The sequence below is a fragment of the Chiroxiphia lanceolata genome, chromosome 7, assembly GCF_009829145.1.
Source record: "Chiroxiphia lanceolata isolate bChiLan1 chromosome 7, bChiLan1.pri, whole genome shotgun sequence".
Lineage (NCBI taxonomy): Eukaryota > Metazoa > Chordata > Aves > Passeriformes > Pipridae > Chiroxiphia > Chiroxiphia lanceolata.
The window spans coordinates 29,252,087-29,266,050 of record NC_045643.1 but is presented as its reverse complement, the minus strand read 5'-3'; the positions used below and the strand labels follow the sequence as shown (position 1 = coordinate 29,266,050).

The 13,964-nt window shown below is 42.6% G+C and overlaps 1 protein-coding gene across 5 annotated transcripts in view; it reads left to right on the top strand.

Annotated features, from left to right (window-relative positions):
* The first annotated feature begins 810 nt into the window (after nucleotides 1-810).
* Nucleotides 811-13,964, top strand: part of MYLK (myosin light chain kinase) — a 205,509-nt gene continuing 192,355 nt past the window's right edge. For 2 of the 5 annotated variants that reach the window (XM_032693455.1, XM_032693454.1), the window contains exon 1: nucleotides 812-1,036. In XM_032693455.1, coding sequence (XP_032549346.1) covers nucleotides 874-1,036 — 163 coding nt within the window. In that variant the 5' untranslated portion in view covers nucleotides 812-873. Of the gene's footprint in view, nucleotides 1,037-13,713; nucleotides 13,787-13,964 lie in introns of all 5 variants that reach the window. The other 3 variants (XM_032693458.1, XM_032693457.1, XM_032693456.1) reach the window with 3 other exon arrangements.

The window sequence follows — 13,964 nt, the reverse complement described above, 5'->3', positions numbered from 1 at the left end:
CCCTCAGACATCCTATCAAAGTCCCACGCAGACCTTCCCATACAACACATCCTCTGTGCACTCCCCCTAAATGCAGGATACGCTCTCACCCCAGAACACACGTACATATCCAGTGTGTATTTCATTCATGTCCCATGCCAGCCCATAAGCACACTCCTCTATGCTTCCCCATACATAGACGATCTATAACCCCCATGTACCCATTATACAGCCACCACATGGCTCTCCTGTGCCCAGCTCCTACAGCGCCCATGTGCACCCCTACACACTCCTCATACACCCCCAGGCCCCGCTCTGTACACCCCCCCCACACAGCCGCCTCTCCTGGGCGAGCCGCACTCCACAGGTGCTGGGCTGGGCTGGGCCGGGCCGGGCTGGGCTGGGCGTGCCGCTGCCTCCGCTGGCTGTGGCGGGCCTGGACCCCCGGCCGCTACCGAACAAGGCTCCGCAGGGAAGGAGTTAAAGGCAGCCGCGCCGACCGCAGTCGGTATCGCCGCCGGGCACCGCTTCCCCCGCGGGCTCCGCGTTTCCCCCGCTCCCGGACTGTGCGGGGCAGCCGCGGCCAGCTCAGCCTAGCCCAGCTGAGCCCAGCTGAGCCGAGCCGAGCGGCAGGTGGGCTCTGGGAGGCGGTCCGCGGCTGTGGAGCTCGGCGGGCGGGCGGACCGGCGGCCGCGGGGCTCTCCCTGCCGGCTGCGCGCCGGGACGCGGGGGGAAGCCCGTGGGCGGGCACGGGTGGGGGGTACCGGGGCATCCTCCGCAGGGGGAGGTGAAGTAGGCGGAGAAGGAGGAGGAGAAGGAGGGAAACCTGCTTCTCCGGAGGGACGAGGTAGCGGCGCTGCAGCGGGCCAGCCCAGCGGCTCGGGCTGCGGGCACATGCCGGGCTTGGAGCACCGGAGCCGCGGGATTCCTGCGGGTGCCTCAGCCCAGCTCCCGTCCCGTCCCCTGCGAGAGCGTCAGCTGGGCTCCGGCAGGGAGGAGGGCTCACCTACGGCTCCTCTCCCAGAGTGCATTCATCCGAGAGCAAGCAAACCTGGTAGTAAGTACTTGTCATCTTTTATGTATGACTTGTTAAAGTTTTATTCTTCTCTGCTGGCAGGTAGCAAAGGATTTTTAGGAAAAAGCATTTATAGCCTCGATTGTAAGGATAATCTCTCTGGCTCTCCTTTGGACTCCCGAGCCTTTCAAATACAAAGGTGCATATGTGGAGGCACATGTAGGAATGTTCCTTCGCTGCACATGCACATCTTTAATGTTTCAGACTAAATTATGTGTCGAGGTTTTTTTTAACTTCTGCTGTTCTCAAAGTAATTTGTACCACGTTGCACAATATGCTTAGTGTCTGAGAGAAGAGTAAATCCTGGTGACACATGCTGCATAAGGCTGGGGGAAGGAGATGAATATTTAAAATCATTAACTTGGCAGGGAGGGGAATCACTTCTCTGCATGCTGCTTTCATGCTATGGAGCAATATACTTTTGGGGATTCTTTGCCTTTTAATCCTCTTTCCTGTGTATGCACATCTGGACTCTGGCCTGGCACTGCTCCCTGCACTCAGCCTGGAAGGGAGTGGCATGGCAGAGTAGCGGGGGCTGGAGACCAGGGATGGAAAGACAGAGAATCCTTCCCTCCTCTTACAGTTTAAAGATACTTTTTAGCCCCAGTCTTGTCTTCTGCAGAGTAAATCCATAGGAATACTTCTCCTAGAGTCAGGAAGCGGCATCATAAGTGTTTTGAGGGCTACATTAGGCTCTCTACAAAGGGAATGGCTGAGAGGATAAATGCAAATACCTGATTCCACACACCCTACTTCCCAGAGGATTTCAAGCATTGAGCCCTATGGGGGGTGAGCATGGAATTGCAGGACGTGCAGAAGGTGTGTTCCTACCGAGACTTCAAAATTATGCTACCTCTTTGTGAAGTGCTGGACAGAACTACTGTCTACCTCCCCCTACTTCCTGCACACATCTTTATTTATTTTGCTAATGACTTGCATTATTATTTGCCAAATATGATATGTGTCTTCCTGTGCAACTTTGTTTGCTGAGATGTTCCTGGAACTAGGCTCTTAAGAGCATGTTTTAGGAGACTTCTGCTTTTAAATCACAATTATATTTACTAATAGCTGAATAGTTAATTTTCATCTGGTACGTATCTAAAGTACTTTCTGCTTCCTCAAATGATACTGTTCTTCTGTAGCTGGTCACTGTGTGCATTGTAGTTTGTAACAGAGTGCTCGTGATAACACATTTTCATGATAAACTAATATTACCCTCATCCTGAACACTTTGCATTCTAATGCTACAGAACAAGTGCTTTAACTCTGAAAGTGACTGGACTGACTTTATTTTAGTAGGAGAATGTTTACTGCCAGAGGACCAGTCATTAGAATGATAGGGAGCATGTCCTGTGCTGGTGTGCAATATATTAATGGCATTTAACCTTTTTAGATAAGCATGAGCAGAAAGAAAGTGCCTGGTTTAATAAACATCACAGCTAGGATTTTATATAAATATGGGAGGCTCACAGAAGTTAATATCGCTGACCCAATTTTTATTGGTCTTGTAGGGAAATCTTAGTAGGTCTGCTGCAAAGCAAGTTAGAAATCTGATACTTTGCTGTTGCAAGCATCTCTCCATAGTTTTAGTTGCTTTGCTGCATGGTGTAAAGGAGGATGAAGGAAATAATTTAGTGAAATTCTGTTGGTTTGCTTGTATGATGCTGAAAGGGAATTTATAAAGTCTGAAATAAGCAGGGATTACGTATTGCCATTGGCTTAAGTTAAATGTAAGAGCTGCATAATTTTTCACCAGATTTTGGTCTGGTTTGCGTTCTCCCTGGCTCCTCCTTTAAGTTCATTAGGACTTCCTCTGGGCGATGATCCGATTTTTACAGTCAATCAAAATCCATACCAATATCCTTACGCAGGCCAAATACACTGTATTTAGAAAGACTATAAACCAACAGCTACAAATTACTTTCAGAGCCCTCCTAAAACAAAATGCAGATGTAAATAGAGTTCAGAACAGCTCCAAATGCTGTGCCTTAAAGTTGTGGATGTCTAAATCCAGAAAATGTGCTCAGAAGCTGTTTGCAAGCCATGTAAGGAGGTGGCTGAAGTTTTTGGTTAGACTCTGGAGAACTGTAGCCACAGACTGTGGTTGTTGGACTCTTCTAGGTAGTTTGAGTTCAGGTCTGAGCATGGGCTGGAAGTGATCCTGGTTTTGTGGGCAGACTCGTCTCCTCTCCTTCATAAACTTGTCAAGTTAATAATAAAACATGCTGCGGTTGTTTGCTTTTGCTGTGTTTAGAGCTGTACTCAACAGCTTTTCCAAACTTTGTTCCACAGGTATGAGTTAGGAGGTAATGAAGATAATTTATTTTTTCCCATTGGCTGGTTAATACACTCTTCTCTCTTTGATGCTAAATGACTCTTTTTTTTAACCTCCCTTTGGAAGGTAGGTGTCCTTTCATTGCTCTAGAAGCACATTGCTGCATGTGTTGCAGTAGACTATCTAAACTTTTTCAGTGGCATCTACTGTGCCAGACAGCATCCTAGCAAACCCTGTACAGCTGCCTCCATCCCCTTCACTGATGGAAATGCTTCTGTGATGCACACTAGGACTACATATGTTGTTTGGATTTCAGCACTGCATGCAGAGAAGATATGATTAATCCATTGTGCTGAAAAGGATTCATTGGTGAAGCCAGATGGATTCAGGTAGGATGGACCCTGGGAGATTTTTTTAAATTTAGCACAGCTTTAAATGTTGTCTGTGTTGTCTGTGATTACAGTGTGGGTTTTGCTAAAATCTAGGTCTTTTGTACAGGGTCTGTTGAACATGCTACAGCAAGGTCTGTCTCTAATAATGTCTTCATTAAGTGTCTCTACAAACAGAAGAGTATACTAATTGCCAGACTAACATGCTGTTTGGCTCTTTGAACAAGCTACTGAACACTAACTTATGAATGGAAACTTAAAAGGTTCATTAGCAACCTGCTACATGAAAGAAATGCCAAAATGAAATGAAAATACATTTGTAGTCCTGTTGTTGTTGCTATTAAAGCTGATATAGAATTCCAATTTAGTTTCTGTGGGCATCTTGACTAATTTAATAAACATTTTTTTGCCTCTGGAGTTTCAGCAGCTGCTCCCTGTATAAAAGCTGGGAGTAAGTAGTTCAGCTTTGGTAGAAATGAAAGGAGAATTGAGCTCTATAGAAATGAGGAGATTAGAGTTCCATGAGGCATATACCCCTTTAATGCTGCTGGAAGGCAAACTCACTCAAATAATCCTAACTCTCACTTCTGGTGAGCAGAAATTCTAGGGGGGAAAGAAATTCCCTTAGTGACTTATTAACAAAGGCTTTTCAGGTTTGCTGGGATTTATCATGTGAGCCTAATCTACCTTTTGTTCATCCAGTTGGCAGGCTTTAAGATTTAAAAGGGTCTACAGAAACTCCTCCCCCAGACTCCTTATTTAATTAAAGAGGCTTGGTGCATTATTTACCTTTGAGTCTTCAATTTATGTGGGAACAATGAGTTGGGGTTAACATATTGTAAAATATTTGTGAATGCTGCATTATAAGCAGCAAAAAGAAGCAAACTCTGGTTATACCTTCAAATTTACACTGACCTATATGGGTTCAGTCAGAATGTCTGGAAGTGAGGCCAGTCCTACATAAGTACTGAAGTATAAATACAGGTGTCCAACTCTACAGCAAATTTCCCTGTCCCTGTAGGCAATTCAAAGGGCCTGGAGGAGGGTCAGTTTCGTTTGCTGCTATGAGAGCTCTCTGGAGTCATCCCATGTGCAGCTCAGGCCTTGCAGGCACCAATATTTTCTATATTTTGCTTTGGTAGTCCAGTAAAGACAGACTGGTAACTGTAGTTCTCTTACGGGTTCCCTCAGTTTCTTCTCCTCCCCCACTCCATTCATCCCTGTAGCTGTGAGCATCAAGTTGCAGATAAAACGACTTCTGAGAGAGGAATGGGATGCAGCTCTTGCCAAAGGCAATTAAGTGCTTAGGATTACAGTGTGCTTTACAAAGTGTGTTCTTGCTGAATCCCTTTCCTCTTCTGCTTGCTGGCACAAAGCAGTTTCTTGGCACTTACCTTTGTTATAACAAGTCTGAGCATTGCTAAACTTCATTACACCGTGTCCGCTCTTCTGAAGAAGTCTAGCAAGCTGCAGTGTCTTCTGTTTTGAGGACAGTCTTGCTGGTGATTCTTTACTAAGACTCAGCTTGACCTCATCACCTCTGCTGTAATTGGATTAAATTCACTTACTTGCCAAAAACACGGCCAGCTGACAGCATATTAATTATTCAGACCGAAGTGCTGTTTTGTAGGCATAGGTTCCTTGGTACCAAAGACGTTTTTAGGGCTTGTGTTGCAGCTGATGTGCCACAGGGATACAGAATTGTCACAGAAGGATGTTTTCACTTTTCTTCCTCATAAAAGTGAAAGTAGAAGGTATAACCTGTGGGAGAAGAAATGACTGGCTCTACTTGCCAGTCATGTGCATCGCTTACTGCTGCTTCTTGTGAAATGTGATAAATTGCTGAGAGTCCAGAGACATCCTGGCTGAGGAAAGTGAGTGATGGCATATGCTGTTTTACACACCCACTGCAGTTTATTTCTAATTATTGCACAGCAGGTTAAGATCATTATTTTGAGTTGTCTTTTTACTACTTTTTCTGTTATTCTTCAGCACTCTTGTGATCTGATGTATTTGCAGAGTGGCAGGATGATATCTGAACAGAAAAATGTGCCCAGAAGGACACTGGAACTGTGTAGTGAAGGATAATCTGATCACCAAGGCTGTAGTTTCATCCTGAGACCTTTTATATACTCTTTAAACCAATGTAATCCAGCTTTCAGTGGGAACCACTGCTAAGTAGCAAAAAATCACTATCCTGATTGTTAACCTCAGCAAAATGTTAAGGGATGAGTGAGTAATGTGGAGACCAAGAACTGAGTTGCAAATATTATAAAGAGGATTTGAGTGGCTGGAGAGACACAGTGGTACAGACACTCTCGCAGATGATCCAAATAATGAAAGGATCCCTGTTTTATGAGTTAGCTTTTTCTTATCTGCCTGGAAGTACTGCAAGTTTCCTGTTTGCTGCCAAGGCCTGTAAAGAGTTGCATTTTACAGTCAGCATGGGTCAGAGGAACTAGAGCTCCCAGCTCTTTGTTCCTATCAGGACATTGTTGCATTTCATTTCAAGGTGATGTTGATTTTTCTAAATTCTATAAATACTTACGGTGTGAAACAATAGATAAACAAGGTGAAATAGGGATGTGAGATTTTCCATATCTACTAAGTTACAGTTACAATTTCATTTATTGTGTAAATGTGCAGTGCAAATAATAACAAGGATGCCTGCTTTAATACCCCATTATAACATATTTGTCTAATCATATTTTTGGCAGTGTTAACTATTATGAAGTTGCTTGTTGCTTAATAGAATAGATATATAATTCCATTAATTCTTGAAGATGATGTAAGTAGTTTGTTAAATATTAAAGGGGTTTTTTTTCGTTCACATATTTTATGTATTTGGAATCAGTGCCATTAAAAAAAAGACAAAACATTGATCATCTCTCCTGGGCAAGAATTAACAGCCTAGCTGGGTAAATAAAAAAGTATAAAGGGCATGTTCTGTAAGAAGCACTGTCAAAGACTAGGTCAGGGAACCACTGTCTGTATGTTCTTATGCTCTTGACTGTATCAAAAGGAAAGTTACAAACCAGAAACAGTAAGCAGGCTGAGAAATTTGTCAAGAATGGCCGGCTTCACTCAGGTTATTTACCTCAGATGTTTTAGGATCATAGCTTTCCTTTCCTTTGGTGGAAGATGAGGAGGAAGGTCTTAAATCAGTGCTTCATGTCTGAGAGTTACTGACTCCACATCACTATTTGTAGTCCAGTCTGGTTTTGGAGGTGAGAAACCTTTTCTGTTTTGTGCAGCGTAAGTTTCTGCCAGTGCTGTGGTGTGTTAGGTTGGTGAGATCTGCCTCTGCTGCTACTGTTTAAGTTCTGACATTGTGGCTGTGGTAGTCTTAGGGGGTGTATCTTGGACAGAGCCTGAGAGACCATCGCAGAGGGAGTCCTGGCTTTGAAATTTAACAGCTGGTGTACGGGTGTCTCACCCCCAGCACCAGAGCAGTGCAGTTCCTCTGACCTCAACAGAGTTGCAGCATTCATGGTTTTCAGTGATGTGGGAGCGAAACTGGGCCTATATTCTTTTAAATGGTCTATTTAGCAGCCCTTTTCCATATGCAGTCTCCACGCCAGTGACAGGAGCTTCCTGGAACTGACAGGAGACACAAAAGACCCCCTTCTCTAAACCACTGGACCTTAAGAATATTGAAAAGATGTTACAACAAGCCTCATAATACACCATTGTCAGGCTCTCTCTGAAGATGCCTGCAGTGGTATCATGCCTCTAAGCTTTCCAGAGGGGGTGTGATGACCCCACATGGAAAAAAATACAAGAGTAATGGTTTGGGTGGCTGTGAGGAATTTCATAGTACTACTTCCCCTGGCTGTAATTTGAAACCAGCTGGAGGCGTTTAGTGCTGACTGAACTCATAAGAGGTAAGCAAATATCTGAGCATGGATCATGCAGGTTTTTTAGGAAGAGATCTTGGCTTGTGAACCTGTGCATGTCTGGGTGCATCTCTCTCATGGAGAGGGGAGTGGTGAAAGAAGGTTTGTTTCATTTTCTTCTACATTTCACTTTCTTATTCCTACTCATTTTCCTGTTCCTTTGCAGTACAGCAGTTTTTCACATTGCTGCAAAAGTGTCCGTGCTTGTGAGTGGAGTGAGCACATTTGAATGGAGGAGGGTTTGTGAAGTCTGAGTTTTGGCATTCCTAGGGGAGTGGCAGGGTTTGTATTCTGTGCTGCCTCAGCCCTGCTCTGGGACATGCCATAACTGTGTGGTGCTCTGGCAAGCCACCTCTGTGTAGCCAGGAAAGCAGCCTCGAGTCAGATAATTACACTTTTTTTATTATTTTCTTGTCAGTTGATACAAACTTCAGATCACTGACTTGGATACTGAAGAACAAGACTACCACAAACAAGTATGAAGTCGCTTACAGAAATATTTACTTCACCCTTTCCTTTGTGGTCCCCTCTTGCTGTGCACTCAGTGCAGGTCACAGACAGCAGCAGCCCTGAGGACTCCTGTCCCTCAGGATGTGACCCCACTTGGTGTCTCCAGCCCTCAGGAGCTGCTGTTTTCTTTCCCTAACTCCTGGTATCCAGATGTTCTCTGGCTGATGGGCTTTTTGGCGCCGTGACACGCTCTGGTGTGTAGCAATTTTTACCACTCGGGCTCCCCTGGTGCCAGAGCTGGTGGAAACCATCTGGGATTGGCTCGGGGTGGCTCAAGGGCCCCTGTGCCTCTTGTCCCTCATGCCATTTCCCAATGGCTTATGTGAGGGATGTGTCTAAAGGTGTGGCTGCGGGATGGCAGTCGGTATCCGTGAGGGAGTCCCCTCATGCCGAGGGCTGGGTGACAAGGCAGGAGCAGTGCTGTGCAGGCCTGACCAACAGCCAGGCAGGCTCCAAAGCGCTTCCCTCCATTTTAGCTCAGTCCTGACCTGTGGGACCAAGGTTTTATTACAACTGATGGGGAATTTTGCTCGTTACATGCTAAAGTAGGCCTGAACATGAGTACTGGGATACTGATGGATCAATTAAGCACATCAGAGAGAGTAAAAGTCAGTAAATGGCTATTTGATCTGGGTTTTCTTCAAATGCTTCTAAACTCAGTGAACAGAAGTACTGCTCCTTCATTTTACCTGAAAGAGTGCCTTAATTGAGTTCACCTGAGTTGACTAGTAAAGTATTTAGTTTTCATCCAATCTATTTAGTTCTTATCTGATGTAGAACTCAGTTACATTCCTTTTCCAAGGAATTTCCAAGCTATAGCTGTGGATGTTAGGGTCATCCTGGTTAGTTTGAGCAGAAGTGGGGGCTCTGTTCCTGACTGGACCACAGTGACAGCCAGAAAATAAGGTTATAAAAGTCAACTACTGGCATAGCATCTCACCAGCAAGGACAGTCAGAGATGGTCAGATAGTTCTCCAGGTAAAATAGTGTGGACCTTACTCCGTTCTCCACATGCGTGATATTGACTTTAATGCAGCATCTTCTAACTGCAAACACTTTACCACTCTTTTGCTTTGTCTCAGGGGGTAAAAGCAAACATAAATGTGTAAATAAGTTTTAGTACTTCATGTTATATTGGTTTTATATTATATTGTACTTTGCTTGACAACTGAGGTAACCTTCTTTGAACTTGCTGTGAAGGTTCATCAGCACATGAGCTGTTCAGGGTCCCGTGTGGGTGCCAGGTACCTGTATATTACATTAGCAACATATGGATATTGATATTGGAGCAGGAAATTGCAGTAATAGGCCTACTTCTCACTAAATTAAGGGGAAGGAGAAAAATGTGTGATGATTCATGTCTGTTCATGCCTGTCAGGTTTTCTGTGGTGAATAGAATTCTCTATATAGCTTTCCAGTGCTGTTTCCATTCTAGATGGTTTTATTACGAGTGTAAGGTTTTGAGATGGACTGTGTCAAGGGCAGGAATAAGGGAACTTTGTCAAACTTTGTTAATTTTTTATCTGTGTGGCAAAGAATTTTTTTCCTGAAGAACCAAACAAAAATATTTTTTTAAAACTGTAAGAGTAACAGGATGATGAACTAAATTGAATCTCAAAACAAAGGATTTATTGTCTTGAAAACAAACTTGCTGTAATTGCATTTCTTGTGAGTTTTTTTTTTCTTCTGTTGAAGCTTATATTTCACTTAGAAGACAGGAAATACAAGTTTGCTGGTTACATTTTTTTAAAGCTATAAATAACTTACTGTCTTCAAAGATGGTGTTAATTTTTTAAAATGCTTCTAAAGTGAAACTTTGGTGAATTAAAAATTAAATTATATGGGTAAAATAACTACTTGTTATGTAGTTGATGTCTGTACTGTGTGTACAGATATTAAAGGTGCTTTCAGAGTGAAGGGTGTTATAAGAAAAGTTCTGGCACCTGTAACTGGTCTCAATTGTTTTATTTCCTATTCTTTGCTGTCTGTATCTCTCCTTGTCCCACTCTCACCCCTGCCATGAGGGGTAATGAATGTTTGTAATCTATCACCTTGCTACTTTGCTGGGGTCATTGCTTATCCTCAGGAAGTGGTGTAATGTGTGGGAATGCTGAAGTCTATCTAAAAAAATGAATGACATTATAACTGGCTCAGTGTTCCAGTTAGCCCAATATTGTGACGAGTTAACAGGAGAACCTACAACAGCTTTTTTTTTTGAGATCCACTTCTCTCCCTACCTCTCCAGTTTCCACAGCTCTTGTGTTAAGGATATTAGAGGATGTGTACCTGTTTAGTCCTTTAAGTGTCTATTTATAGACCTGTTGTCCAGAGTTTGTTTAATCCCTTTTTGAACCCATGGACATCCTTTGCCTTCACAGACTTGCGTGACAGCAAGTTCCAGAAGCTTGTAACCTGCTGGGTAAACAAGTGGTTTCTATTTAAATTAGTTGATTGCTTGTTGCAGCGAGTACTGCCTTGTTCTAGTTTTGTAGGATTGGATAAATAAGAGTTCTGTGTTTAACAGCTAATGGGTTTTTTGTTATACCTGGTCATATTCACCTTCAACCTTCTCTCCAAACTGAAGAGTCATAGCCTTTTAAGTATGTCCATGTGAAGCATCTGCTCCATTTCCATTTAGTTGCCCTTTTTGGCAACTTGGTATGGGGAGAGCAAGTTATAACACTCAAGTAGTGGAAGTGCTCAGGTTGTGTGAAGTTGCAGAAATGCCTCATCTTGTTCTCTTTTCAAAGATTCTAATGATGTTTCTGGCTTTCCTGACTACTGTTGAACACTGAACCAAGGATTTAAGAGAACTGTCAAGGATGGCTCCAGCTTCTGAGTAGGAATAGTTAGAATTGATATTGTCTTGAGGAATTACTACTCTAATATCTATCTGCCAACTTTTTTCCCAATCTGTTAGTTTTGTCATTGATTGATAAACATGCTGAGTAACAGCAGTCCCAGGGGTGATCTCAGGAATCGCGCTGCTGATTCCGCTGCATCTTAAAAAGCCTGTTAAGCTCTATGCTTTGCTTTCTTATTATTTCTAATGTTTGAACTCTGTTATGTTCTGCATTCATTACTGTGAATGAAGTTGAACTTGCCAAAGTGTGGTTTCCAGGTTCTCCTACACAGCCCTTCCCATAAGCTGAGAGTTGTGCAGGCAGGATTTGCAAGTCCTCGAGTACTGGTCAGAACCAGTATAGCTCTGGCTTACACACCTTGGCTAGTGGTTCTTAAATTCATATTTGAATTTCTTCAGAACTTGTGTGAACATTGTTCTGTCCTAGTGATTTATTAACATCTAATTTCCTTGTTTGGTCTGGTATTTCCTGATTTTATTTCGGTTTGGTCTGGCTTCTCTGCCAGATTTACAGCAAAGGGTGCAATGGATGTGGAAAACTCCCCAAAGATTTCAGCAGTAAAGACTGATGAAAAGAATTCACTGAGCTTCTCTTCTACAACTGCATTATCCCCATCTCTCCCTTTTACACCTTTGTCATCCAGCACCTGGACCGCTTTCCTAGCTGGCTTCTTGTCCTTGATGTATTTCAAGAGCTGTTTACTAGCACAGTGATCTTTGTTTGCAGGCAATTTTTGGATTGTCTTTTAGCTCTCTTAATTTCCTGTTTACATTTTACTAACCATGTTTTATGGGCTTCCCCTGTCTTTACTTAAGTAATCCATTTTCTAAGGGGTGACCTATGCCCTGCAATACTCTCCTAACTCTCCCTGAGGCTTCCTGGTTTTTGAACTGCTTCTTTTTAGCATCCTCTTTCTTTATTGGCACATCCTTACGTCATTCTCTTTCTTAAAATTAAATAACTATACACTGGTTTTGCTTGATGACCCTTATATCAGTGCTGTTTTTTGTGTTTCCTAACAAATGGCCTTTGTAGTTTTCTCTGTTTTGGATGGTACCCTGCACTTAGAAGTTTCTTTTCCACTGGAGAACTGTATATCTAGAAAAATGACTGGCACTATATCATCCCTTTTTTTTCCTCCAGGGGCTAATACTGAGTATTTCTATACATCCTCATGTGTTGTTGGTATACAGCAGCTATTAGTATTGTAACAGTCTGTGGAAGCTTTCTATTAACATAGAGGGGCACGGGCATGAAACCATTCTGAGTGCTAATGGAGCTGGATATGTTATTACCTTTTGCATACACACAGTATGTGCAGTGATGATTAAAACTTTGCACTCCTGAAATCATGGATTATGTATAAAATTCAAAACCTATGCACTTAAAACATCTGACAAGAAGGTAGCCTTGCTTTTCCAGTTTTGCAGACATGAAAAAAAAAACCCTGAAGGAGAATACTCTGTGGTTATATGAGAGGTCTCTGTGGACATGTTTACAAGAGCTGAAGCGTGTTTATACTTACTTCTGTGCAATTACTGGAAGATTGTCCTTATTCCATAAAGCATGTGCATGCAGTTGAAGGAGCAGTACATATGTTTACTCTTTATAGATGCACTCAAAAGAGCTGGTTTTACAGGCACAATCCAGCATTGAAACAAGATATGCAAACAAGTTATTGTTGATTAATATTGCTTAGCTAGTTGAAGCTAATATTAACTAATAAAACCTAGACAGGTGAATAAACCTAGTTCTTTGTTCTCTTTACCGTGTATCACTGAAGTTATATACATTCTTTCTACTAGGAGCACAGGATTGGAGTGTTTGTTGGGGTTTTGTTTGGGTTGTTTTGTTTTTACTGAGGCACATCCTGTCCCTGCTATAGCCATCCTTGCATTCTGTAAATAGATACACCTAAATTTGCAGAGCTTGTCTGTCTGAGCCTTTTCTTAACCAGTGAGTGCTGGACCAATCTTGCTTCAAATCTAGCTATGTGTCTGTGCTTTGTTCTTGAAAGACTTGGATTCAAGCCTACTACATATCTTCCTGGACCAGAAAGCTGTTGGAAGTGAACATGCTGTCTCTGGGTGATGACTTTACTGATGAGTTGCAGGAGTTCCCCATCATATGATGAGCTAAATAATGAAGTCAAGTTGTGCACTTTAAGAGTTACTGCAAAAAGAATGAAAGTGAAATTGAGCAGAGCTCGTCAAAGCCGACTGAAACAACATCTGTGGTGAAAACCTGGACCTCATCACTTCATTGTGAGACGTGCAAGGGAAATGATGTCAAGTGAAACAGTTCCTTGTCCCAGAGAGGAACTGGTCTTCACCATTCAGAACACTTCTTACAGTCCTGTATCTGGCTAATGCAATCTGGAGTGATTTCTTATCAAATGAAATTTCGGTGGCTCTCAGGATCTTTTGCAGTAATTGACTTCTGTTGAGAAGCTGTGGTATTGTTCTTAGTGCCAGGCTTTGGAAGGATTTTCCTTATTATCTAGGTATAATTTTCTACTTTGCAGATGGAATGGTGGGTTTGTGTAGCTATTCCAGTCAGACTTCACTATTCTGATATTTACGTTTCAATAATTTCAACAGTGTAATAATTCATGGGTTTGTAACTGTACAATGCGTTCCTTGACTTGAATTATTTGTAGGGTCTCTAGTAGAATGTTTTTCAAATGGTACGTCAAATACACAGTTCTTACTACTTTCATCACTAGGTTTCAAAACACTTTACAAGGAAGTATCAGAAGGAAAGGAGTTTGGAGGGATTTCTCCAAGGCCTGAAAAAAGGTAAGCGAGGCAAATCTTCTGTTTCCACATCTGAATGCAAAGTTGTCTTGTTCTGACTAAAATAAGTTTAGGAGGTCACTAAATAAAACTTGAGTGAATACACTTGCATTACCAATAATGTAGGCTTAGTCTGGATTTAGCTTAATGTACCGGGGGGAAAACAACAAAAATGACACTT